Source organism: Pipistrellus hanaki, assembly GCF_964339955.1.
Source record: "Pipistrellus hanaki genome assembly, chromosome: 16".
Classification (NCBI taxonomy): domain Eukaryota; kingdom Metazoa; phylum Chordata; class Mammalia; order Chiroptera; family Vespertilionidae; genus Pipistrellus; species Pipistrellus hanaki.
Window position 1 is genome coordinate 23,739,378 of NC_140518.1, and position 27,124 is coordinate 23,766,501.

The 27,124-nt window shown below is 50.1% G+C and overlaps 1 protein-coding gene and 1 long non-coding RNA gene across 2 annotated transcripts; both read left to right on the forward strand.

Moving 5' to 3' along the window:
* Window positions 1-4,764: 4,764 nt before the first annotated feature.
* On the forward strand, window positions 4,765-27,035 carry TRIM25 (tripartite motif containing 25). The gene is made up of 9 exons (XM_084862560.1): window positions 4,765-5,451; window positions 11,116-11,211; window positions 14,894-15,127; window positions 17,537-17,693; window positions 18,299-18,364; window positions 19,090-19,116; window positions 19,830-19,913; window positions 19,993-20,091; window positions 20,691-27,035. Exons 1-9 carry the CDS (start codon window positions 4,861-4,863, stop codon window positions 21,221-21,223), a joined length of 1,887 nt encoding a protein of 628 aa, XP_084718686.1. The 5' UTR covers window positions 4,765-4,860; the 3' UTR covers window positions 21,224-27,035.
* On the forward strand, window positions 5,497-6,523 carry LOC311610973. Its single transcript, XR_014793045.1, has 2 exons — window positions 5,497-6,425; window positions 6,480-6,523. It is a non-coding gene; the product is annotated as an uncharacterized lncRNA (long non-coding RNA).
* Window positions 27,036-27,124: the final 89 nt, after the last annotated feature.

The following is a 27,124-nucleotide window of genomic DNA, read 5'->3' on the forward strand; positions in this document are numbered from 1 at the left end:
CCAGAATTCGGGGAAACAAGGTTTCTAGTAAACGCCAAAAGGTACATGAACAAATGCCCTGCTTGTGGGCTCAATCCCCAGTGTGGGGTGTGCAGGAGACAGCCAGTCGATGATTCTCTCTCATCATTGATGTTTCTCTCTTTCCTCCCTCTCTGAAATAAAAAATATATTTAATTAAAATGCATGTGAAGCCGAGACCGGTTTGGCTCAATGGATAGAGCGTCGGCTTGGGGCCTGAAGGGTCCCGGGTTCGATTCCGGTCAAGGGCATGTACCTTGGTTGCGGGCACATCCCCAGTAGGGGGTGTGCAAGAGGCAGCTGATCGATGACTCTCTCATCGATGTTTCTAACTCTCTATCTCTCTCCCTTCTCTCTCTGTACAAAATCAATAAAATATATTAAAGAAAGAAAAAAAAGGAAAAATGAACAGAGCCTCAAAAACCTGTGAGACACCAACAAGCATACTAACATTACAGAGTTCCTACAGGAGAGGAGAGAGAGAATATTTGAAGAAACAACAAAGGAATAAAAATAGAAGGCAATAATGGAGAGAGAAGAACAGAAAAGATGTAAGGCAAAAATATATAGCAAATGGCAGATGTAAATCCTTATCAGTAATTTAATGTAAATGTTCCAATTAAAGGCAGGAATCGGTAGAATGCATCAAAAACATGATCTGACTACATGCTGTCTGTAAGAGCCACACTTTAGATGCAAAGCCACAAATAAGTTGGAAATAAAAGGATGGAGCCCCGGCTGGTATGGCTCAGTTTGTTGGGCCTGGTCCCACACACCAAAAGTTTGCCAGTTGATTCTGGTCAGGGCACATTCCCAGGTTGAGGACTCGATCCAGTAGGGAGCGTGAAGGAGGCAGCTGATCCATGTTTTGTTCTCTCTCTCTCTCTCTTTCTCTCTCTCTCTCTCTCTCTCTCACACACAGACACACACACACATACACACACACACACACACACACACACAAAATATCTTGAGAAAATAAAAGGATGGAAAAAGAGATGCCTGCAGGCAGTAGTCAGTAACAAGATAGACCACATTCAGGTAATAAAACAAGTCTTCACAAATTTTAAAAGCTTGATAAAACAAAGCATATGCTTTAACCACCGAGGGATGAATTTAGTCTACTACCGTGTTTCCCCCGAAAATAAGACATCCTCTGAAAATAAGACTTAGTGCAACTTTGGGAGAAAAAATTAATATAAGACACTGTCTTATTTTCGGGGAAACAGGGTAGGTCTTAGTAAATATCTACTGCGTGGAATTTGAAAGACATAAAATATGTCCCTCCTAGTAATTTTTACTGTTTAATCAGCCCTTCTAAACATCTGGAAACAAAAATTCACAAACATTCTTTTTGTTCTTGCTGTTAATCCTCACCCAAGGATATTTTCCCCATTGTTTTTTAGAGAGAGTGGAAGGGAAGGGGGGAGACGAAGGGAGAGAAACATCAATGTGAGACAGTCACATCACTTGGTTGCTTGCCCCGGACACCTTGACCTGGGCTGGGAATCAAACCTGCAATCGAGGTGAATGCCCTTGGCCCGAATCGAACCTGCGATCCTTCCAGTCCACAGGTCAATACTCTAATGGTTAGAAAAAACTGAGAAAAACTGGCCAGGGCCATTTTTTAAACAATACAGTATAATGCTTAGAATTTTAGTAAAGAAGATACATTTAAAAAGTCATAACATGCAGAAATAGAGACCAAATGGAATAACATAACTCACATTTCATCAGCTTCTAACTTTATAATTTCCCTTAGTTTTATAATTTTCCTTGATTTTAATTTTTGCAAAATTATAACCTCTGGGGTCTTAAGTGATTTTTGAAATTAAACAAAATGTGTATGTGTACACAAAAGTAAGACTTTCGGGTAATGCAGAACACTTGTCAAGAAAAACCATGACCGAGTTTAACTTTACTCAGAGCTTCCTTGGTTTAGAGTTGAACAGGTTGATAAAACCCTATGAAGGCTTAGCATTCTTAGCCTCCAGTGCTTGGAATAACCCGTATTTTTAGCTTGTGCATCTCTTTTATCTAGTAAGGCTAAAGTTAATGCAACAGATAACCTTCTGTGGGCTCTGCTTCATTTTGCATGCCATGCAGGCCAACAAGATATTGCTAAGTGCCCTGGCTGGGTGCCCTGGTTAGTTGAAGTGTCATCCCGTACATCAAGAGGTTGCGAGTTCGATTTCCAGTTAGGGCACATACCTAGGTTGCAGGTATGGTCCCAGGTCAGGACAAGTAAGGGAGGCAACTGATCAATGTCTCTCTCTCTCAAAAAACAAAAACAAAAACCAAACAAACAAAAAACCACAAAAAAACAAAGCCCAACCAGCACATATCCTCGAGTGACAATTTAAAAAGAAAGGATAGCCGAAACCGGTTTGGCTCAGTGGATGGAGCATCGGCCTGCGGACTGGAAGGTCCCAGGTTCAATTCCGGTCAGAGGCATGTGCCTTGGTTGCGGGCACATCCCCTGTGGGGGGTGTACAGGGGGCGGCTGATCGATGGTTCTCTCTCATCAATGTTTCTAGCTCTCTCTTCCTCTGTAAAAAAATCAATAAAATATATTTTAAAAATAAATAAATAAAAAGAAAGGATATTGTTGAGCTTCTAGTTAAATCTGGAGCCATGATGGATGCAGTTTCAATCAACAACTCAACTTTAAGTAGAGCCATTGAGAGCTGTAGACTGGATACTGTCAAATAATTGATATTGATGCTAAATTCCAGCTGCTCTGGATGTGGTTGTTTGTGTAAGACCTGGAGACTGGAAGCCACAATGATTATGTGGAGGGGGAGGCTCAGTTAGAGGTAGACTTCCAAGACTTCGCGATGGCTTTTCAGAAGAACAGAGAAAGCTCACGCATTGGAAGCTGCTTTTAAGACATGGCTGAGGGGGCTGGTGGAGCAGGCTGTCAGGAAGGACAGGCTAAAAACTGATGGACAGGAGATGTCCAAGTGGAATTTCTTCTTTCCACAAACATTCTGGCATGAGTCAGCAGGCTGCCTCACCCAAGAGAGCCGGTTCAGAGGGATTTTATGCTGTTTATTTCCTGGAAACTGCTCCATCCCTCCCCTTGAGGGACAGCATTTCATAGGAGAAAATGCTTGCCTTCTGGAGTCAGATAGTCTGGATGCCAATCTCCATGGTCTCAGGTTAAGTTATTTAGTGTCCCTAAGCCTCAGGTTTCTCATCTGTATTGAGATAATTATACCCACCTCAAAGATTTGTGAGAATTAAATGAGACACCATGTATATACATCTTCATTTCCTACACACCTCACCTTCTGTCTTCCTCTTCCCTATACAAGCAGCAATGTGATATGAAAAAAGAACAAGTGGGCTCAAGGGGCCTGGAGGAATAGATGTAGGGGAACTAGGAATTAGGATGTGGAGTAAGCAATCCTGAGCCAGAATCCCAGTCCTATTTTATATAAAATTCATGACCCTCGCCTGTAAAATGTATGGATATAAGGACTTCTGTCTTGTGGGGTTTAGAAAGTCTAGAAGAGATTATAAGGATTTTAGAAACTAACATATGTGACTTTTCTACCACACAGCATGTGCCCCATAAGTGATATATATTACTTTAGCAGTAGTCTATGACATTGACATTTTTGTTTTTGCTGCTCACCCTGTCTCCAATGCGAATTCCAGCTAACTCCTCTTTAAACACGCACCCTCCCTCCCCCCCGCCCAATCCCCTCTCTGGAACACTTCCATTTCTTGCCTCCTGTACACCCACTTTCCTACTCCCTGGCCAGAGTGGGGGCGGGGGGGGGGGGGGGCAAAACAGAGTTAGAAGAATGGAAATAAATCTAAGCAAACAATTAAAAAAAAGTGTTTAAATTCCAACATTATTGTTATTTGAGTGTATGTGAGAGAAAAACCTCTGTGAAACTGGGATGTCTCCAAACCCTAGTCAAGTTGAACTGGAAGTTAAAAAAAAATAAAATCATGTTATATCGCGGTGGCATGGAAAGAAGTCACCCAGTTTAAGCATGAGCGTGTAACTATGGGCTCCAGCCTTCAGGGATCCAAGGAATGCAAAGCGCAGGACCAGGGAAGAGGAAGGAAGGATTAAAAAAAAAAAAAAAAAAAAAAAAAGGAAAAGGAAAAGGGGCAGTCGTTTAACCGATCCTACAGTTGTTTCATTTATTTTATTTTATTATTTATTAAATATATTTTATTGATTTTTTTTTTTTTTCACAGAGAAGAAGAGAGGAATAATCAGTTAGAAACATCTATGGGAGAGAAACATTGATCAGCTGCCTCCTGCACAACCCCCACCGGGGATGTGCCTGCAACCCATGTACATGCCCTTGACCGAAACCAAACCTGGGACCTTTCAGTCCTCAGGCCGACGCTCTACCCACTGAACCAAACCGGTTTCGGCTACAGTTATTTTTTAAAAAGTCCTGTCCTGATAAAGCCCCCTGGCTCGCGGAGCGCTGGGGACGTCGCAGGTCCAGGCAGGTCCTCGAAGGAAAGAAGTCGTGGCGAGCGCTCCGGGGCAGGAGCCGGACTAGCTCTGGGCTGGGCTCTGGGCGACCGGGGGTTCTCCACCCGACGCCGCGGTTTCTCCATCAGATACCTGGAAGCCCCGAGCGTGCACACCCGCTATTCCCCATCGGTCCGCAGCGACCCCAAACCCCCTCTACCCTCCGCCCCCTACCCTACCCCCGGCCCCGCCCCCCCCGCCCCACGTGACTTCTGGAAAGGCCGCGGGCCCGCCTCCCACCGCTCAGTTTCATTTCCCGGGCCGCCTCGGGGAGACCGTGCCGCACTCCCTCCCGGTCCCCGCACGGCCCCTCAGGCCCCCCGAGCAGCGAGGCCATGGCGGACCTGTCCCTGGCCGAGGAGCTGACGTGCTCCATCTGTCTGGAGCTCTTCAAGGTGCCGGTCACCACGCCGTGCGGCCACAACTTCTGCGGGTCTTGCCTGGACGAGACGTGGGCCGTGCAGGGCGCGCCGTTCCAGTGCCCGCAGTGCCGCTCGGCGTTCCCGGTCCGGCCGCAGCTCCGCAAGAACACGGTGCTGTGCACGGTGGTGGAGCAGTTCGCGCAGGCCGAGCTGGCCCGCGCCAAGCCGCCCGACGGCTGGGCGCCGCCCTCCCGCGCCGCCGCCGCCCCCGCCGGCCAGGTAGCCTGCGACCACTGCCTGAAGGCGGCCGCCGTCCAGACGTGCCTCGTGTGCATGGCCTCCTTCTGCCGGGAGCACCTGCGGCCGCACCTCGACAGCCCCGCCTTCAAGGACCACCCGCTGCAGCCGCCCGTCCCGGACCTGCTGCAGCGCAAGTGCCCGCAGCACAACCGGCTCCGCGACTTCTTCTGCCCCGAGCACGGCGAGTGCATCTGCCACATCTGCCTGGTGGAGCACAAGACCTGCTCGCCGGTGCCCCTGAGCCAGGCCAGCGCCGACCTGGAGGTAGGGGCGGGGGGGGGGGTGGCCGCAGAGGGGAGGCCTGCTGGGGCTGCCTGCAGGGGGATGCCCAGGGCGCCCCCCCTTGGGCATCTCCACCTTCGCTGGGTCACACGGGCTTTGCTGAGCCTGAGATCTGGGGCAGCAGACACAGGTGATGGTGCCTGCCTTAAGTGTAGTTTAGACCTTGTCTGATGGTGTTCATAGAAGGGGTTGAACCCTCTCAAACAGAAACCCGGGAGGGTTGCCTCTGTTCCCTCATGAAATCCTGGCAACAGCCAGGAGGGGGTGTTATGCTTAGTTCCATTTTTCAGAGGAGATGGAGCTCCACGGACGTTAGTTTAGCCCGAGGAACACAGTAAGGGGCCAACCCAACAGTGTGACAACGGTTCTTCCTCAGGTACCAGCCTCCTAACCGAGTCTACAGAGTCCAGGGCATGGGACTCGCGCGGAGGGTTGAGGTCATGTGAGCAAGAGTCACGGAAGAGCTGGAGAGCTGCAGGGACGGGAGGATCCCTGCGAGTGGGAGGGCTTGGACAGGACGCGGCAGACCTGTGGGAGGCAGACCTGTGGGAGGGAGAGCCGGCTCTGGCAGCACAGTACCTTCCATTCTGGCCGTGTGACTGGGAGGCAGGATTTGGCCCCGGGGCCTGACTCCGCAGTCAAGTGAGGAGGTGGGGCCAGGTTGACTTCTCAGGGGTTTTCCAGGTTTGGGATGATTTTAGTGGCTCCGGAGGGCCTGTCAGAGGAAAAGGTGTCACCAGACCACCTTCGGTTATGTCAGTCTAAGCTCCCAAGCGTGCCTCGATGTCCTTTCCTTCTCCCAGCACTGTCACGGAGAACACGGACTGTCTTCGCGTTGTCCAAGCAGACCTGAGCCTTGGGGAGGTGTGTAGCGGCACCAGGACCTGGGTGCAGGCTCTCACTATTTCTCTGGCCACAGCCCTTCCCCCACCTGGCCTGCTCCTCCCAAATCTGGAGTCAGACGCGCTACCGTTGCGCCTCGAGGTCGACATGCTTCTTCCAAATCTGAGCTGGGTTCTCAGAAGCTGGACCTCCAGGCCTTGCCGGGGGAGTTCACCCTCCGAGGCCCAGCCACCTGGGTCTTCTCTGTTCCTCACAGGAGTCTGCTTGGCCCGTATCGGCTGTGGTTTAGGGCAAGTCTCCGCAGTTCTCCGTTCAGTGGGATCGGTGGCATTCCGTGGCTGGGAGGCCGCGGAGAGCGGAGAGGAGCTGTGCGGGAAGTGCTTTGTGGGCCAGGTGGGCGTGGCTGGTTGACGGGGCTCCGGGCAGAGCTGGATGCGGAGACCCGGGTTTGAATGCTGGCTGCGTCCTAGCCGGGAACCGGTAAAAGGGGATAATGACAGTACTCATCCCAGAAGGTTGTCGGGAGGATTAAATGAAGCGGCCTCTCCGCAGGGTGTTACATTGAACGCTCATTTCTGTTACTGCCCCACCCAGCCGGGAGGAGAGCTCGCTGGGCAGAGTGTCAGGTTGCCCAGATCTGTGCCTCGGGAGGGTGCCTGGGCCTGCCCCTGGAGACTGGGACGGCCGGGCTCCTCCTGGCCAAGGGCCCTTCTAGAAGTTCTTATCTATCTAGGGAGGCAGAAGGCAAGTAGGGGCAGGAGGGCCCTTCTTCTTCTTCTTCTTCTTCTTCTTCTTCTTCTTCTTCTTCTTCCTCTTCTTCTTTTTTTTTAATATATTTTATTGATTTTTCACAGAGAGGAAGGGAGAGAAATAGAGCTAGAAACATCGATGAGAAGAGAAACATCGATCAGCTGCCTCCTGCACACCCCCTACTGGGGATGTGCCCACAACCAAGGTACATGCCCTTGACCGGAATCGAACCTGGGACCCTTGAGTCCGCAGGCCTAAGCTCTATTCACTGAGCCACACCGGTTTCAGCAGGAGGGCCCTTCTTAGTCTGCCTCCGACCTACCCCTCTCAACTTCCAGGGCCCAGAGCTGGAGTTTATTTGTATTCCATACACGTTTTCATTTAAAAATATATATATTTATGTTGATTTTTAGAGAGAGGAAGGGAGAGGGATAGAGAGATAGAAACATCAATGAGAGAGGAACATCATCAATCAGCTGCCTCTGACAGGCACCCCTACTGGGGATCAAACCCGCCACTGGGGCATGTGCCCTGACATGGCGGCCTCTTGGTTCCTGGGTCAATGCTCAACTGCTGAACCACACAGCTGGACACATTTTGCTTCATTTTATTTTAAAAATATTTTTATTTTTATTGATTTCATAGAGGAAGGGAGAGGGAGAAAGAGAAACATCAATGGTGAGAGAGAATCATTGATTGGCTGCCTCCTATACACCCCCTACTGGGGATTGAGCCCACAACTCAAGCAAATGTCCTTGACTGGAATTGAACCCGGGACCCTTCAGTCCGAACGCTGTGGCTCTATCCACTGAGCCAAACCAGTTAGGGCATGGGTTTTGTTTTTGTTTTTTATGATATATTTTATTGATTTTTTTTTTTTTTTTTTTAACAGAGAGGAAGGGAGAGGGATAGAGTAGAAACATCTATGAGAGACAAACATAGATCAGCTGCCTCCTGCACACACCCTACTGGGGATGTGCCTGCAAACAAGGTACATGCCCTTGACCGGAATTGAACCTCGGGCCCTGCAGGCCCTACAGTCCTCAGGCCGATGCTCTATCCACTGAGCCAAACCGGTTAGGGCATGGTTTGCTTTTTGATTCTTGTAATAGGCCTGTCCCCACCACCTCCACTCTCCCCCCATTGTCCTGGCTGAGTCCTTTAACCACTCTCCTTTTTTTTTTTTTTTTAAATACATTTTATTGGTTTTTCACAGAGGAAGGGAGAGGGATAGAGAGTTAGAAACATCGATGAGAGAGAAACATCGACCAGCTGCCTCCTGCACACCCCCCACCAGGGATGTACCCACAAGCAACGTACATGCCCTTGACCGGAATCGAACCTGAGACCCTTCAGTCCGCAGGCCGACGCTCTATCCACTGAGCCAAACTGGTTTCAGCAACCATGCTCCTTTTCCAGCCCTGCTGCTCTGCTCACTGCTGGGGGCAGAGCCAGCCTAGACAAGAGTAGTGCCACAGCCTTGGGCAACTGGCTTGTCTCCCTCACTCACACGGGGCGGTCTCAGGATTCCGGTACCTCCCACGTGGAGGATCAAGTCCCCAGGCTGCGAAGGGATCCTTAGAATTTCCTTGAATTAGGGAATTGTTGTGGCTCTTACAGTCCTTGGGCCGCTTTCCTTTTGTCTGGGGCGGTGTGGGCCCCTATCCTCCAACAGGGGACTGTTAGGTCTGTGTGACTCATGGTGGATAAAACCTTTCAAAATACAGAGTTTGGGAGTTCGCTACTCAGCGTGGCTCTGGCTCTCAGAGGCAAAACGGCTGGAGGCCTCTCTCCCCCGCGGCTAGAGGTTTCTTCCAGCTCTGAGACCTGCTGGGCGTGGTCTGCGGGGGCCTGGCCTTCAGCCTTTGGCCCGGTTAGTCTCGGCCACTCTGAGAGGCCAGCTCAAAGGGCATTGTCTCAGAGGTCGAGCCTGAAACATCATTAGGGACTGGGGCTTTCAGGTCGAGTTAGTGTGGCCTTGGACTCTTTCAAGGTCAGGTTCAGCCCCGAATATCTCTAGTGGAGTGGGAGAGGCAGGAAAGAGGAAGGGAGGGTCAGAGTGTGTTGAACCAGCTAATTAGGGGAAGTAAAATGTCCCCTCCCTTCCCCCACACCTTCACTCCCCTTCTCCCCCCTAGACATTGTGTGTGCTCGGTTTGGACGCATGTCTGTAATTGAAACACTAGGATCTTGTAACACCAGTTAATAGCGACGTAATGTCAGTCAAGCCACCTAATTACTCTGTGCTTCAGTGGCCTCGGGCAGGTAACTGCAACTTCACGGTTTTGCACTTAGCTTCAATACAGGCAAAGCACTAGAACCATGGTCGGCAAACTGCGGCTCCCGAGCCACACGCGGCTCTTTGGCCCCTTGAGCGTGGCTCTTCCACAAAATACCACGGCCTGGGCGAGTCTATTTTGAAGAAGTGGCGTCAGAAGAAGTTTAAGTTTAAAAAACGTGACTCTCAAAAGAAATATCAATTGTCGTACTGTTGATATTTGGCTCTGTTGACTAATGAGTTTGCCGACCACTGGCCTGGAGCAAGTCTTGCAGCAGGCACATAATAAACACTACCTGTGATTGTGACGGAGGTGGTGGCTATTTTGCTCCCCCTTTTTATGCCCCAACATTTCACCTGAGCAGGGAGGTAGGGACTAAGATATGAAAATTTATAGAAATAGTAAGAGGCCGCCGAAACCAGTTTGGCTCAGTGGATAGAGCGTCGGTCTGTGGACTGAAAAGTCCCACGTTGGATTCCGGTCAAGGGCATGTACATTGGTTGCGGGCACATCCACTGTGGGGGGTGTGCAGGAGGCATCTGGTCGATGTTTCTCATTGATTGTTTCTAGCTCTCTATCCCTCTCCCTTCCTCTCTGTAAAAAAATAAATAAAATATATTAAAGAAAAAAAAAAGAAATAGTAAGAGGCCTTGGATAATATTATCTTCCTTTGTGTGCAATTTATCTTTGTTTCTGCTGGTGGCTAGGGGCCTAGCAATTCTGAATCCCCTTAATTCAGTGTCAGGGACTGAGCTGGCAATGGGCTGGTCTACGGCTGGCTTATTCTTTATTCTTAGGGTGTGGCCCTTGCAGGTCCCCACCTGTGGGGTTTACCGAGTGAGCTCTGGACTCTGATTTTGTTCCCATGCCTCCCTGAGCTGACAGGCCCTCCCAGCTGCCTTCTGGAACTGGCAGGTGCCAGGCTTATCTCTGGGTGTTTTTTCCTCCTGGATCTTGGCTCTGTAACCCTCCCCTGTCTGCTTTCCTGGTTGCTTGCAGCGGGGAGGGCTGCTTTGAATGACCTCATCTGCCTGAAGCTGAATCAGCTGTCCCAGCTCGCTCTGTCCCTCTTTGTGAGCCTGACCGCCCCGCGGTCTTCCTTGCCGTAGTTTCGTCACCTGTAAAGCGGGTGCTGGGGACACAGCTCATCATCACCCAAGCTGACATGCAGTTTACACCTCACTAGTGGGCTGAGGACTCCTGTTGTTTCTGTGTCGTTCACGTTACTCCCACCAGCCCTGCGAGGCGGGAACAGTTGTATCTCGTTAGTGGCCAAGGAGACCGAGGTGAGAGGCAGTTGGACAGCTGGGAACTGGAACCCTGACCTGTCTGGCTCCAAATCCTGTATTTACAGCACCGTCTCCCTAAAGCGATGAAGCAAGGTAGTAAATATGACAATGCTTAAAAGAGCTAACAAGCCGAAACCGGTTTGGCTCAGTGGATAGAGCGTCGGTCTGGGGTCCCAGGTTCGATTCCCGTCAAGGGCATGTACCTTGGTTGTGGGCACATCCCCAGTAGGGGGTGTGCAAGAGGCAGCTGGTCGATGTTTCTCTCTCATTGATGTTTCTAGCTCTCTATCCCTCTCCCTTCCTCTCTGTAAAAAATCAATAAAATATATTTAAAAAATAAAAAAATAAAAGAGCTAACAAGCAGGCAAGACGTGGGGTGGCGGAAACACCGCCTGAGAGAGGCTCAGGGGATGGTTCGGGGTGGGGGCTGGTGGGGGCTGGGCCCAGGGGTTCGGTTCTCTCACCCTGTGTTGTTTTCTCCGCAGGCCAAGCTGAAGTATAAACTGACGGTCATGTACGGCCAGATCAACGGTGCGGTGAGAGCGCTGGAGGATGTGAGAGCCAGGCAGAAGGATGTGCGGGTGAGTGACAGGGCTCTCCACCACCAGCCCCGGCCCTGGGCCTCCCTCCGCCTCCAGGAAGGACAGGCTCAGTTGTGATCTCCACGAGGCTCATGGTGGGTTCATTCTCGGCGTCAGAATTAAACGTCCACCTTGTAAAACATGCCAGAAACTGTGTGTCCAGGAGAGAGCCTTCACAGACCCAAACAGGAGACTAGCTACAAGCCCAAGGTTGGGGGATTCATTAAAAATTCGTGTTGAGCCCTGACCAGTGTGCTCAGTGGTTTGAGCATCAGCCCACACAATGAAGGGCTGTTGGTTTGATTCCTGGTCCAAGGCACATACGTGGGTTGCCGATTCGATCCCTGGTCTGGTTGGGGCATGTGCGGGAGGCAACCAAGTGATATGTTTCTCTCACACTGATACTAGGGTGAGGATTAACAACAACAAAAATAATAATAAAAATTAGTGTTGAAAACGAGTAATGTAGACAGAGATTATGATTTATTTTATTTTTTGTTAATCCTCAACAGAGGATATTTTTCCCATTGCTTTTCAGAGAGAATGGAAAGGAGGGAGGGCAAGGGAAAGAGACAGAAGAGAGTAAGAGAAACATCAATTTGTTGCCTCTTGAATGCACCCCAGTTGGGGCCAGGGATGGAACCTGTAAGCCAGGGATGTGCCCTTGACTGGAAATCTTACCCGTGAACCTTGGGTGCGTGGGCCAATGCTCTAACCAATGAGCAATGCTGGTCAAGGCGAGATTATGATTTAAGTGGGAGAAAAACAGGGAGCAAAAAAGTGTAGGCCCACTGGCGTTGATCTCTTTGTAAGAAGGGAGTGCCTTTGTTTTTCAGGACTGGTGTCGCAAATTGCAGCAGACTGAGCTTACAGCAGTGGTTCTCAACCTTTCTAATGCCTCGACCCTTTAATGCAGTTCCTCATGTCGTGATGACCCCCAAGCATAAAATTATTTTCGTTGCTACTTCATAACTGTAATTTTGCTACTGTTAATGAATTGTAATGTAAGTATCTGTGTTTTCCAATGGTCTTAGGTCTTAGATCTCAATCTGTGGGTTGAGAACTGCTGCTGTAGAGCCTAAGATCGTCAGAAAACACAGATATTTTCGTTACAATTCATTACTCCAACCTCTGCCTCTGTCTTCACATGGACTTTTCCTCCCTTGGTGACTTCTCTTCATTCTCTAACAAGGACATTTGTCATTGGATTTAGGACCCACCTGGTTAATCCAGGATGATCTCATCTCAAGAGTCCTACCTTAATTACATCTGTAAAGAATTTTTTCAAAATAAGAAGTCTAGGGAAAGGATAGTTGGGTAAGTGTTGGAGTGATAGACTCAGGGATAATTTTTTCCCCTTCTAATTTCCACAATTTTTATAAGGCTGCATTGCGTTTATGTCAAAAGAAGATTTGATTTTTATTTATTTATTTTATTCTCATATTTAAAAAAATATTTTTATGGATTTCAGAGAGGAAGGGAGAGAGAGAGAGAAAAAAAAAATTAATGATGAGAGATAACCACCGATTGGCTGCTTCCTGCACGCCTCTTACCTGGGACTGAGCCCACAACCCGGGCATGCTCCCTTGACTGGAATCGAACCCAGGACTTTACAGTCCACAGGCTAATGCTCTATCCACTGAGCCAAACCAGCCAGGGGGAGGATTTGATTTTTAAATACCCTGACCTGGAGCTGCAGCATCCAGTTATTGTGGCAGCTGTGGTTTAGGGAGACAGGGCCTGGGTAAGAATATCAGCTCTGTTACACATTAGCCTGCGATACGTTGGTCCAGTCGGCAGATCCGTGAGCCTTTGTTTTCCCATCTGCATAATGGAACCATGACTTTCTGAAGGGGAGTGTGAGGCTTAGGTGAAAGGAAGCACATGAAAAACCTGTATGGGTTTGGGGGGGGGGCAGGCTAACCTGCTGTAACAAAGATACCCCCAAAATCCAGAGGTTTAAATAAGATAGAAGTTTATTTTGCTCACTGGGATAGTTCAAGGCTGGACACAGCCACTCAGGCTGGTGGGTGTGTCTGCTCCACGGGATCATTCAGGGACTCACGGTCTTTCCTTCCTGTTGCGTCACAATTCCTTAGGGTGTTTTCCACATCTGTTTGGTGGAAGCTGAGTCACCATTCCTTCTCTGTTCTAGCCTGCTAGAACGGCCACAAGTAAGAGGAGTGTTGCATCTATCACTTCTGCTCATACACAATTAGGAGCAGCTTAGTCACGTGACCAAGCCTCACCACAGGGAGGCTGGGAAATGTAGTCTGTGGCTTCGCAGCCATGTACCCTCCTGAGACTCCAGGATGCTCTCTTACTGAGACTGAGCACTGGGGGCCATTCGCGGCCACATTGGAGATGGCAGGGTAAGGGAGTGGGTAATGAAATAACTGAATTTCAATTCCCCATCTCGTGTACATTTCTGTTTCATGTTGAGTCTGAGCTAGAGCACTGCTGTGCCATAGAAATACAACGTGAGCCTTTTCTGTAACGTCAGATTAATTTTTACGTCGCGAGAAATTCATTTTGATAATATATTTTATTTTTAACTTAGCACATCCAAAAAAATGATTATTTCAACACAGAGTCAGTGAAGTGTACTAAGGAGATATTTCGCAGTCCTTTTGTACTCAGTCTTTGAAAGCCAATGTGCGTTTCACACTCACAGCACATCTTAATTGGGACGTTTCAAGTGCTTTATAGCCACACCCGGCAAGTGGCTATGGAATTGGGCAGTCAGTTCCTGAAGGTGATACTCTCTAGAAATTTTCTAGAGCAGCTTCATATCCTCTCTTTAAAAAAGAAAAATTACCCAGGAGCTGCTCCCCAGCTTAAGAAAAAAGAAAAATGTCACCGATGCAGCTGAAGCCCTCACTCCACACCCCTCCCTTTTTATATCCCCCTTCCTCCCTTCCGGAAGTAACCACGATCCTGGATTTATTTGCATGGATTTCTTTATACTGCTTTATGTTGGTGTGCCTCCCTTTGGCAATAAACGCTACTGTCCTGTTCGCCTCTAAGCTTTCTGTGAAGAGCATCCGTACTGTGTGTCTTTTTCTACAAGTTGATTTTCCCTCATGAAATGTAACGAATGTATGAAATGCATCGCCCCACTTCATTAATTCTCATTGCTGTTTGATCGTGCATCCAGTGTACATGCAGCCTGTATAGTCAGCCTCCTCTTGCCAGGGTTCTGCTAATTCAAACAGTGCTGCGTGTGAGTGTTCTCGTGTGCTTCTGTGGGGATTTTTCTGGAGTATATTCCTTGAGTCAGCCATTGGGTCACAGGGTCCGAGCATATTCAAATGCATTAGAACAGTGGTTCTCAACCTTTCTAATGCCGAGACCTTTTATGGTGACCCCCAACCATAAAATTATTTTCGTTGCTACTTCACAACTGTAATTTTGCTACTGTTAGGAATCGTAATGTAAATGTTGGTGTTTTCCGATGGTCTTAGGCTCTACAGCAGCGGTTCTCAGTCTGTGGGTCGCAACCCACAGGTTGAGAACCACTAGCAGGGTCGCCTAGCGGTTGGTTCTCAAGGAAGGTTGAGAACCACCGCACTACACATTGCCACATTGCTCTCCAAAGTGGTCGTGCCCCTTTGTGCTCCGCGTGGTCCCACGGGCGTAGCTTTGCCGGCCTGATGGATGTCTTCTTGTCTCGGCATCTTAGGACGCTGCGCAGAAGAAGATGGAACAGCTTCGACAAGAATACCTGGAAATGAAGGCGCTCATTGACGCCTCCGAGGCCAGCTCCACGCGGAAAATAAAGGAAGAGGAGAAGAGGGTCAGCAGCAAGTTCGACACCATTTACCAGATCCTCCTCAAGAAGAAGACGGAGATCCAGACCGTGAAGGAGGAGATTGAGGCTGCCCTGACCAAGGGGGGCGAGTTTGAGTTTCTGGAGGTGGGTCTGGATGAGGCCATTGCTGAACCCTCTTCCTGCCCCGCCTGATGGTGTTGATTATAGGGGCAATGGGGCCTCAGGGAGTGGGGGTCTGTGAGAGGTCATTGAAAGCATCCCTGACACACAGGCTGTATTCGTTTTATTTGTTATTTTTATTTATTTTAAAAAATATATATTATTGATTTTTTTACAGAGAGAAAGGGAGAGGGAGAGTGAGTTAGAAACATCGATGAGAGAGAAACATCGACCAGCTGCCTCTTGCACACCCCCTACTGGGGATGTGCCCGCAACCAAGGTACATGCCCTTGACCGGAATCGAACCTGGGACCCTTGAGTCTGCAGGCCGATTCTCTTTCCATTGAGCCAAACCAGATAGGGCTGCTGTATTCGTTTTAGATGCTGTGTGACAACTCACCACAAGCACAGTGGCTCAGATCATACGTGGACTGTGTCACACTTCCCGTGGCTCAGGAGGCTGGGCATGGCTGAGGGGGCTGTCTTCTGAGGGTCTCTCACAGGCTGCGTTCCGTTTGGAGCTTCCTTGGTGGTTGGGAAACCCGGTTCCTCACGGTGCAGGACCAAGGTCCCCGCTTTCTTGCTGGCTGTGCGCGCTCAGCTCCTAGAGGCTGCCGCAGTTCCTTGCCACATGGCCCTCTTCCAACTTGGCAGCTTCCTTCAAAGCTTGTGGGAAATTCTCCCTCTCGGAAGGCCCAGTCCCCCCTGATTAAGTGGCCCATCAAGGAGACTCATCTATTTTTTTTAAAATATATTTTATTGATTTTTTACAGAGAGGAAGAGAGAGGGATAGAGAGCTAGAAACGTCGATGAGAGAGAAACATCGACCAGCTGCCTCTTGCACACCCCCTACTGGGGATGTGCCCGCAACCAAGGTACATGCCCCTGACCGGAATCGAACCCGGGACCTTTCAGTCCGCAGACCGACGCTCTACCACTGAGCCAAACCGGCTTCGGCACATTTTTTTTTTTTTCTTTTCTTTTTTTTGGTATTGCCCTTACCCAGAAGTTTTGGCTTCCAGTTAAAGACATTAGTACATTATTAAAATGTTTTTTGTTTTTTTGTTTTTAAAAAATATATATATTTTATTGATTTTTTACAGAGAGGAAGGGAGAGAGATAGAGAGCTAGAAACATCGATGAGAGAGAAACATCGACCAGCTGCCTCTTGCACACCCCCTACCGGGGATGTGCCTGCAACCAAGGTACATGCCCTTGACTAGAATCGAACCTAGGACCAAGTGTTTTTCCCTAAGGCAGTGGTCGGCAAACTCATTAGTCAACAGAGTGGCAAACCGCAGCTCGTGAGCTGCACGTGACTCTCGAGCCGCAGTTTGCCGACCACTGGTTAGGCTGTTGGCTCCGTTCAGTGTGGCCCATCCTGTATGGCCACCTTGCTTCCGGGCATGTCCAGCCCTTGCAGAATGCCTGGCATGCAGTGGGCGTTCTGGTGAGCCCATTGATTGGGTGACGTGCTCCGACCCCTCCTAGGCCCAGCTTCCTGGTTCAGGTCGGGGGAGGGTAGGGAGTGACTGGAGGATGTTGGTTTCTTCTCATTCCGGTGTGTTGGAGTAGCTGCCTCGAGCTCTCTGAGACGGGTTCTGAATCCACATTTAGGCCTCTTGATATTCTGAGACCTGACTCTTATCTCAAAGTTTGGGATAGCCCGGAAGTCCCTTCCTTTTCATCTGATGTGCCCTCGCTGAGTCCTGCACCTTGAGACCTCCCTGTCCATCCCAGAACCTGTGTTTACAGCTGGTCCTGAATCTCCCGCGCTGGCCCAGCCACAGCTGGAGGAGTAGAGGGAGCATTTTCTTTTTCTTTTTCTTTTTTTTTTTTAAATATATATTTTATTGATTTTACACAGAGAGGAATTGAGAGGGACAGAGAGTTAGAAACGTCAATGAGAGAGTAACATTGACCAGCTGCCTCTTGCACACCCCCTATTGGGGATGTGCCCTCAACCAAGGTACATGCCTTTGACCGGAATCGAACCCGGGACCTTTCAGTCCGCAGGCCGACGCTCTATCCACTGAGCCAAACCAGTCCAGGCGGAGGGAGCATTTTCCATGGCCGTCAGGAGACCTAGGTCCCAGTTTTGCCCCTGCCACTGATTGGTAGAGTTCCTGGCAGGTCACGTGTCACCTCTAGACTTCCGTTTCCCCATCTGTCAGGGGAGCAACCTCTGAGGGCCCTTCCTGTTCCAGATCACTGTCTTAAAAGTGGCACTTGAACGCCCAGCGACCTCAGGCCTATAACTGGGAAGGCTGATGGGACTCCCCACTGCGGGGTGGGTGGGGGTTGGCGCAGGGCAGCTCCCCCTGGGGTTCTGGAGGCTGAGCCCAGGGCCTGGCTTCCCGGAGCCACCTGCGCTGACCCCCTGGCTTGTTCCAGAAAGCGGCAAAGCTGCAGGCTGTCTCAACGAAGCCAGTCTACGTCCCCAAGGTGGAGCTGAATCAGGAGCTGATAAAGGGCGTTTACCAGAGCACTGTGGACATCAAAAACGACCTGAAGCGCTGCCTCAGGAAGTCCGAGGAGCCCATCACCTCAGGTAACCATCAGCACCCGCCCCCCACGGAGCCCCACGGAGACCCCTGAATCTGGATGGGTCCCCTCGGCATTTTGGGGTACAAGAGAGGGCCTTGATCCCGAGCATTGGGACTTAGTTTCAGGGGGCCTGCCAGGAAGACTCCCAGTTCCTCCTCAGGGCAGGCTTGGTCCCATGGAGGAGCATAATCGGTGGATGAATTAGCCACCCCTGCTACCTCCGTGGTGCCTGGTCTGGGGAGCGGGAGGGGCGGAAACCCAGAGGGAAGGAGCTCCAGGCACCTCTGAGTCATCACGATGAGCAGGGGCCTCCTCCCGCTGTGCGCTGGCAGACGCTGCAGCTCAGAGAGGGGGCAGAGGTCACAGAGCTGGGTGCTGGTGGGAAAAGACTGGACCCCAGCTACATGTGAAGCCAGAGGAAAGAGGGGACGCCCCAGACTGGTCCTCCTATGACCCGTCTTCTAGCCCTTGTAAAGGATGGGAGGCGAGAGGGGATGGGATGTGGGGGTTGCTGTCTTTGTAAACCAGCTGCCGCCCGCCTGTGGCAAAGCTGGCTTTTGGGGTGTTTTGGAGGAGCCCCATCAATGAGCACCTTCTTTGTTGGCACAGGGGAGCCTGCAGAGCACGCCACGGCGCCCACGCCAAAGCCCACACGCCCCGTGAAGAAGGCCCCGAGTAAGTAGCCCCACGTCCCTGTGGCAGCAGCACGGCTGTGGCTGGCGGGGCCGGCTGGGACAGTCGCCGGTGTCGCCGCTCCTGGCCGATGGGCACAGCCCCGCACAAATCACTGCGGAGCCTGGGTGCTGGGAGGGGCTGTGTGTGCCATCTGACCCGTGAGCACTGGATATTCGAGTGGCCTGGAACAGCAGCTCCGGAGTGGGGCCCGAGAATGTGCATTTCCTATGGGCTCCCCGGGAGGCTGCTGCTGCTGGCTGGGCCGACACTCGGAGGACCGCTGTCGTCTTTGCTAAGACGGTTTCCAAGGTGGTTCTTAAGGACTGTTGCGATACTTGGCCAGCACATTGTTTTTGCTGACTCTATTTTTGCTTTTTTGCATTTTTCCTTTTACGGAGATACAATTTACGTCCAGTAAAATGCGCAGATCTTAAATACAGTTAGAGGAATGTTGACCAGTGAATTCGTGTATGGTACTGTGACCTACATCAAGATAAGTATTTCCGTTACCCCGGAAAATTCCATCATGCTCTTCAAGCGCCAGTCCCTCCCCCACACCAACCACCATGGAGTTATTGGCCTGTTATCTTTGTCAAGTTAAACCATCCTAGCTTTATCAGGATGGGTCACATTCACGCAAATGAATGTTAGTATGGTCTTTTGAAAGTGTCATTGTGTTGTGCTTTACAGTGCCTTAATTCTGGAATTTTTTTTTTTTTTTCCAGAAGAAGAAAAGAAACCCAAGAAAGTTCGTAAGTTATGCGTTTCTGCTCTGTTTCTTTCTTTTTTAAAAATAAACTTTATAAACCAAAACACAAGGGGTTCAGTCTTTTAAAAAAAAATATTTTATTGATTTTTTTTTTTTTTACAGAGAGAAAGGGAGAGGGATAGAGAGTTAAAAACATCGATGAGAGAGAAACATTAATCAGCTGCCTCCTGCATACCCCCCACTGGGGATGTGCCCTCAACCAAGGTACATGTTCTTGACCAGAATCAAACCTGGGAATCTTGTGAGTCCGCAGGCCGATGCTCTGTCCACTGAGCCAGGGCTTCTTTTTTTTTTTTTTTTTTTTTTTAATAAATCTTTATTGTTGAAAGTATTACATATGTCCCTTTTCTTCCCCCATTACCCTCTCACCCCTCCCCAAGCCTTCACCATTTTTAAGTTTTTAAAAAATATATATTTTTATTGATTTCATAGAGGAAGGGAGAGAGAGAGGTATCAATGATGAAAGAGAATCATCAATCAGTTACCTCTTGCACGCCTCCCACTCGGGATTGAGCCTGCAATCCGGGCATGTGCCCTGGCCGGGAATCTAACTGCAGCTCATAGGTGGACACTCAGCCATTGGGCCACACTGGCTGGGCAGAAGTGACTCTTGAAAATCAGCTTAGAAGGGAGTAGAGGCCATCAGGTCACTCTGTGCCAGGTCCCCAACATATGTTCCTCCTCCCTCATCCCCAGCCGCTGCTGCTGTCTCACCCAGCAAGCTTCCCACCTTTGAGTCCTCGGAGCAGTTAGAGGATTTAAAACAAGCTGGCTCGGAGGGTGAGTTCTTGTGGACAAGGGGCAGTGGGAGGTCTACTCTGAATTTGTTCTGAAAATGGCTCTCTGTTTCCTCACCCAGCTGCAGCCAAACCCACCACAGCGCAGCCAAACTCGGCGGCTCTCAAGGCCAAGGTGCTGGAGAACTTCTTAGCCAAGTCCAGACCTGAGCTCCTGGCGTGTGAGTAGTACCTGCCGGCAGTGGCTGTTGCCGGAACCCAACCGGTCCCGCTGCCAGCTCTCTCCTTGGTTTTCCTTTTGACTCCCTGCCATTCCAAAGCCTTGCCACCTGCCGTAACTTCTCCCTCTCCCGCCCAGCTTCTGCCTCACAGAGAAGAGCTCAGAAGGGGCCTCCCTCATCCTCTCACTGCCGTCTCACGTGACTCCATATTCTTTCTCCTTTCTCTATTCACTTCCTCAAGGCCGGTTCCTCGGCCAGGACTCTGGATCTTACCCCTCTTGCTCTCTCCGGAACTTGATGTTCTTAGTTAGACCTCAATAATGGATGGATGGATGGATGGATGGATGGATAGATGGGTGGATGGAAGGATGGATGGACAGATGGATAAATGGATGGATGTGTGGCTAAATGGATGAATGGATGGATGGATGGGTGGGTGCATGGATGGATACATTAGTAAATAGATGGATAGATGGGTAGATGGATGGATTTGGGAATGGATAAAACAAATGAATACTACTACCAGTTTGAGGAAAGGTTTAAAAGTGAGAGCACCTGGGCCCCTTGTAACTGATTGCTTGGGGTGATGGCTCTTATAGATGCTGTTAAGGTCATCCTGGACTACAACACCGCCTACAGCAAGGTGGCTCTGTCGGAGAACTACACTGTGGCCTCTGTGGCCGAAACACCCCAGTCGTACCGGCCACATCCCCAGAGGTTCACCTACTGTTCTCAGGTGCTGGGCCTGCACTGCTACAAGAAAGGGATCCACTACTGGGAGGTGGAGCTGCAGAAGAACAACTTCTGCGGGATGGGCGTCTGCTACGGCAGCATGGCGCGCCAGGGCCCCGAGAGCCGGCTCGGCCGCAACAGCGCCTCCTGGTGCGTGGAGTGGTTCAACACCAAGATCTCCGCCTGGCACAACAACGTGGAGAAAGTCCTGCCCACCACCAAGGCCACGCGGGTTGGCGTGCTTCTCAACTGCGACCACGGCTTCGTCATTTTCTTTGCTGTTGCTGCCGACAAGATCCACCTGATGTACAAGTACAAGGAGGACTTTACGGAAGCTCTGTACCCGGCCTTCTGGGTGTTCTCTGTGGGCGCCACGCTCACCATCTGCTCCAACAAGTAGGCAGGCCCTGGACACTCTGGCCGACTGCCCGGGCGGTGCCCAGGACTCCAGTGAAAAGGCTGCAGAGTGGACTCTGGGAGATCTTCCCTGACAGTCCCCAGGGGTTGCCAGGATGGGAGGGGAGTTGGTGGGAGGGTGGGGAGATGGGATAAGGGAGGAATTGGGCCAGGGAAAGGCGTGGGGGTGATTGTCTTGTGGGCAAGGAAGCGTTTCTACGTCCTGTTGCCCCTCAAGGCAGGCTCACCCCCTCCCCTGGTTCTGGTCGATCCCCAGGCTGCTGGGTGGCTGGACAGGGCTTTGGGGGTAAAATCCTCAGAGCCCCTTTCCTTTCGGAGAACAGCTCAGGCCACTGCAGTCCTTTCTGGGGCCCCTTGGTGGATGCCCCTATGCTATCTTCTGATCTTGGTGTTTTGATTACTCTCTTTAGGGCTACTCAACTCTCTAGAGTAGCGACTTTCAATCTTTTTCATCTCATGGCACATAAGTTAATTGCTAAAATTCTGCCGCCCACCAAAAAATATTTTTTGCCAATCTGACAAAAAAAAAGATATAATTTTGATTCATTCACACCGAACAGTTACTGTTCTATTGGCTGTTGTCATTTTTTTAATTTGACAATCTCAGGGAAAGAGGTCCGTGCTCCTGACTAAATAGTCAGGTATTGCAACTGTTTTAAAAAGTTTTAAAACAGTCTCGTGGCACAGCAGTGTGCTGCAGCACGCCTGTTGGAAATCGCTGCAGTAGATTGAAAAAAAAAAAAAAATTCCAAGTATTTGAGTTGCAATATTATTCACCCTCCTTTCCCGCCAGTACCCACAAGTGAGGACTGGGGGTGAACGCTCAGGTTCCTGGTTATATTTTGTGCTTGAGGGCAGGTCTCCACCCAGGACCAGAGTTTCCCCCCAAAAGTGGGTCTCCTTCCTCCACTGCAAAATAGCCTCCCCTCCCTTCCTGTTCGTGTCACCCCTTTGAGATGTTTTAAATGTTTACTCCCAACAGGAACCTTTTCTGTCTCCAGCCATGATCTGAATCAGCTGATGTTGAATTTCTTCTTTTCCTTTTTTTTTTAATCCTCACCCAAAGACATGCTTTGAGAGAGGAAAAGAGACATATCGATGTTAGAGAAAAACATCGATTGGTTGCCTTCCAAAATGTGCCCCAACCTGGGACCGAACCCACAACCCAGGTTGTGTGCCCTGACTGGGAATCGAACTGGCAACCTCTTGGTGCACGGGACCACACTCGACCAACTGAGCCGCTCCGGCTGGGCCTACGGTATAGAATTTCTAATTCAAGGTCAAGGTGACCCAGGTGCCGTGTGAATGGAAACCTCTCCCAGTCCCAAGTATTATGAGAGGCATCTCATGGCTGTAGCCACAGAACCTTGCTGGAAGCCTTCTCCCCACAGCTGAGGCTTTGAGGCAGGGATTCCTGACATCCTTGCCAGAAGTGTGTGGCTTTGGTCTTGTGAGAGTGCCTTCTTATTGGCACCTCTCCTTGGGATAGCTGCCTCTTCCCAGGACTGCGGGATACAGAGCTGGCATAGTTGAGCAGCTAGCTAAGCGCCATCTCTGAAACCTGTTCTTATAGGAGAGGTTGTATGTAGCCGCCTCAGGGACCATACTAGCTCATCTGGGGTGACTACCTACAGCTGGGATGATCTTCTAGCAGATCCCATGGGGAACACAACTTCCTGTTCATCCCCGCCACAGGCTGCTGGCCCGCCGCGGGCTCTTGCACGAGTCGGAGGCCTGTCGCTGGCCCTCGCCCCTTTCGACGTCTTCTTCCTTTGAGCCAGTCCTAGATGCGGGCACGGACCAGGCTAGGGCTCAGGAAGACTGTCAGGGTCCGAGCTGCAGACTCTAGCAGGAGGGGCTGTTTTGCTGCAGTGTCTCTGTGCAGTGAAAACAACCCTGGTCCATGAAGGGGCTGGAGGGAATGGCCGGCTGGAACTTCTGTACGTCCTCATGTCAGGATGTGAGTGGGAGGAATTTCACCCCTTGTGGTGAAATAAGTCCTGCTCTGGGTTTGCCCCACAGAAGAGCTTAGGCCAGGCTCTTTGTGTGAGGTGACCAGACGTCCCGATTTTTAACAATTTGTCCCGCGGGAAAAATCGGGACTTTTAAAACGCTGCGGGACGCAGGGCAAATTGTTAAAAATCGGGGCGTCTGGTCACCTTATCTTTGTGGTATGAAAAAGCGGTCACCATTAGGGTCTGGGGACCCCAAGCCTTTTCGTGTGGCTCTTTGAGAAGGTAAAGCCTCTCTGGCCTTGTGCTGGCACTCCCTCGTCAGGCCCAGAGCACGGGGTGTTCATGACAGAAGTGTGCATCTGTGTCATCTCCCACCAAGGACTGTCACTTCCTTGAGGGAGAGACTGTCTCTATAGGGGAGGCTTCCCTGCAGTAGCTGACATGTGGGTATCCGAGGTTTTCTTCCCTTGCTCCCGGGAAGAAAGGTTCTCTGATGATTCTTCTCTGCTCTCCGAGATGGCCAAACGCATCTTCATTGACCTTCTGAAACTGTAGCCTTGTCTGGAGCCAAGTCATACTCGGGGATCAGCGGGGCTGAGAGGAGAATGCCCAGGATGAACCCAGGGTCCTCCTGTGGCTCCCGCCCGCAGAAATGAGGGCCACAGAGAGGGCTTTCCCCGGCCATTGACGGGGGAAGGATAGGGAAGCACACGTCCCTCTGGTTATAAGAGAGGCAAGAAGGTAACTCAAGCTCTGGGCAAGGGGCTTTGGAGATGTGAGTGAGGCGCACACCTCGCTGTCTCCAACCTTCCATCCCCTCGCCTTGTGGGGCTACTGCCTGACCCTGGAGTCCCAGGGTTGGAGGAACCTTTGCATTCATCTGACTTCTCGCTTTGCAGAGTAAGTCAAATGGGGAGGTATGGGTGACGCTTACTGTTCTCGCCAACCCATCCTGGAGGAGATGCCTCCTGCCCGCGTCCTGGCACCCCAGGGAAGTGTCAGAAATTTCCAGAGACACGCACGTAAAAAATACATCCCAGACGTGGGTGTCAGGGACTGTCTCGGCCACTCTGGCATGACAAAGCAAAGGTGTCAGGGTCAAGTTTCTGTACTCTTCAAGACCGGTTGGCTAGTTCCTCCTGTCTTAACGACTCTGAAATCGATAATGGATAGGTTACCGCTTAGCTTATGCTGACCCCCATTGATTTTTTTTGTTACCTGAGCTGTTATTTCTTGAGCTTATTTTATTTTAGCTTTGATTCTTTACGAGATCATCAGGACTATAGGCATGGGTCTTTGGAAACTTGCAAGAAATACGAGGACCATCGCTGGCTGACTTGCCTTAGAAGCTTGGGATGTAGGAAACCTGTGTTTGGTGTTCTTTCTTGCAGCTCCGTGTGTGTAGACAGGGTTACCCATCACACTGGCGTGAGTGAATGAGATGCCCAGGGGCCTCTGTTACCCAGGCCCCACCCTGCTGCTCCCAGATGTTGAGATGTCAGCAGACCTATAGCCCATTTGAGACTGGCCGTGGGTGAGAATTCCTGATAGGATGTCTCTCTGGGCTTTGCTTCAGGATAACCCGAGGATGGGTGTAGGGAGAAGGGGTGGGGTATGAATGGATGGGTGAGCCACAAGCCGGTAATCAATGAAACGGTTACGGGATGGGATAGTTCATGAAGATATTCTTTCCACTGTTGCATATTTTGAAAATTTTCATGATAAAAAGTTTTAAGAATGAAATAAAGCATAGCTCAGGCCAGTGATAGGGCCCTGTCGGGTGATTTTTATCCTAGTTCGCAGGGGTATGAGTTGTGGGTTTGAGGTTGTTATATCAAGTCATCCCCTCTTATCTGTGGGGTATATACATACTTATGATAAAGTTTCATTTATAAAATTAGGCGCAGTAAGGGATTAGCAATAATAACATAATGAAAGAGGCCAGTTATAACAATATTCTGTGATGAAAATTATATGAATGTGCTTTCCCTCTCTCTTAAGTATCTATCTGATAACCAATCTGGTAACTGAGAAGGCTACTAAGTGGTGAAGGGATGGCTTACCTACCCAGGCGGGATGGGGTGGGACTTCATCATGCTACTCAGAACTGTGCACAATGTAATACTTATGAATTGGTTGTTTCTGGAATTTTCCATTTAATATTTTCAGATCACCACTGACCATGGGTAACTGAAGCTGTGGAAGTGAAACCATGGATAAGGGGAGACTATTATAATAAAGAATTTGACTGGCCTTTGTCCCTGGTTTCCAGAGGGGAAATTCTGAATCCTTGGCATTTCCCCAGGAAGAGGTGTAGGAGCCCCTTTCACGTCCCTCGTGGTTCAGGGTTCCGGTTCAGGATTCGGGTTCTGGAGAAGGCCGCACACAATGAAAGAGACTAGAAAGTTATTAATTTGGGGACTGGAGGGCCAGGTGGGAGCCTACCTCTATGGGGAGGACTACTACTCTGTTTCCCCGAAAATAAGACAGTGTCTTATGTTAATTTTTTTCTCCCAAAGTTGCGTTAGGTCTTATTTTCAGGGGATGTCTTATCTTTCCATGTGCTATGTCTTGTTTTCGGAGGATGTCTTATTTTCGGGGAAACACGGTACCTTGCTTTGGCCTTGCTATCCTTTTTATTTAGGTTATAAGATACACCCATATCCTTTAGGCAGGAAATTCCAATAATAGCCATTCGGCAAGAATTTACATAAGAGGAACAGGTGGAGGCTGCTTTAACTAAACAAGTGTCTCAACTGAACAATGAGTGATTAGCTCCAACCTTTCAGAGCAATTAAGGTTGACCAGCCTTTCCGGCACATCTCTTTTTATTAGTAACAATGATTGCGGTTTCCAGCAAAGAGGAGTGTCTGTCATTCACGAGCTCCTTGGGTCACGCCTGTGTTTATGCTAGTTGAGATGACCCGGGATGGGGCCTGGTCATCAGAAAGGCCAACCATGAGTTTAGAAGGTTGGGACTTGGAGCCAGCCTGACCTCCACGAGGCGAGAGGGCCAGGAGATGGATTCAATCAGTTATGCCTTTGTAATGAAACTCCGAAAAAAAACCTCTGGTGACTGAAGCTCTGCCGAACACAGCCATGCATCCCGATTCCACGGCCGTGGGGAGGGTGGAGGGTTCAGAAGCTCTGCACTTGGGTCCCTCCGAGACGTCACTCTGGGTCTCTTCCTTTGTCTGGTCTTGATTTGTATTGTTAATAAGCAAACTAATCGTTAAGTGGAGCCCTTTTCTGAGCTCTGTGAGTCCCAGTGAATCATCCAACCTGAAGGAGGTCGTGTGCTATACACGGGATGCTTGTGTAGCCCCAAGAGCCAGATGTTGAAACCTAACCCCCAATGTGATGGAAATGGAGGTGATTAGGTCCTGAGGGTGGGGCCCTCTTGGCTGGGATTAGTGCCCTTCATACAGGAGCCTGCAGAGCCCCCTTGTCCCTTCGGCCGTGTGAGGACACAGGAAGAGACACCAGATACAAAACCTGCCAGCACGTGCAGCTTGGGTTTCCAGCCTCCAGAACTGTGAGAAATAAATGTTTGTTGTGTAAGCCACCCAGTGCATGGTGTTTCTGTGATAGCAGCCTGGACCAAGACGTCATGGGGACCTTCTGGGTTTGTGGCCAGTCAGTCAGCAGTGCGGGCGGCCTGGAGACCACTGAAGTGCGGCTGGTGTCTGAAGTGAAGACAGTCTTGTTGGGACTATGACCATCCGCCTGTGGAGCCTGTCTCCGGGCCCAGGAGGTTCAGAATGGGGCGGGGTGGGGGACTTGCCACCTTGAATAGGTCCTTCGTGGCCCACCCGTCAGAATAAAACACTGTTCTTCAAAGGAGCTTCCCGTGTTTTCTCTCCTGTGTCAAGTCTCCAGGGTTTTGTTCCCTTCCACCCACACCGCTGGCAGTTGTTTCTCCCTCACTG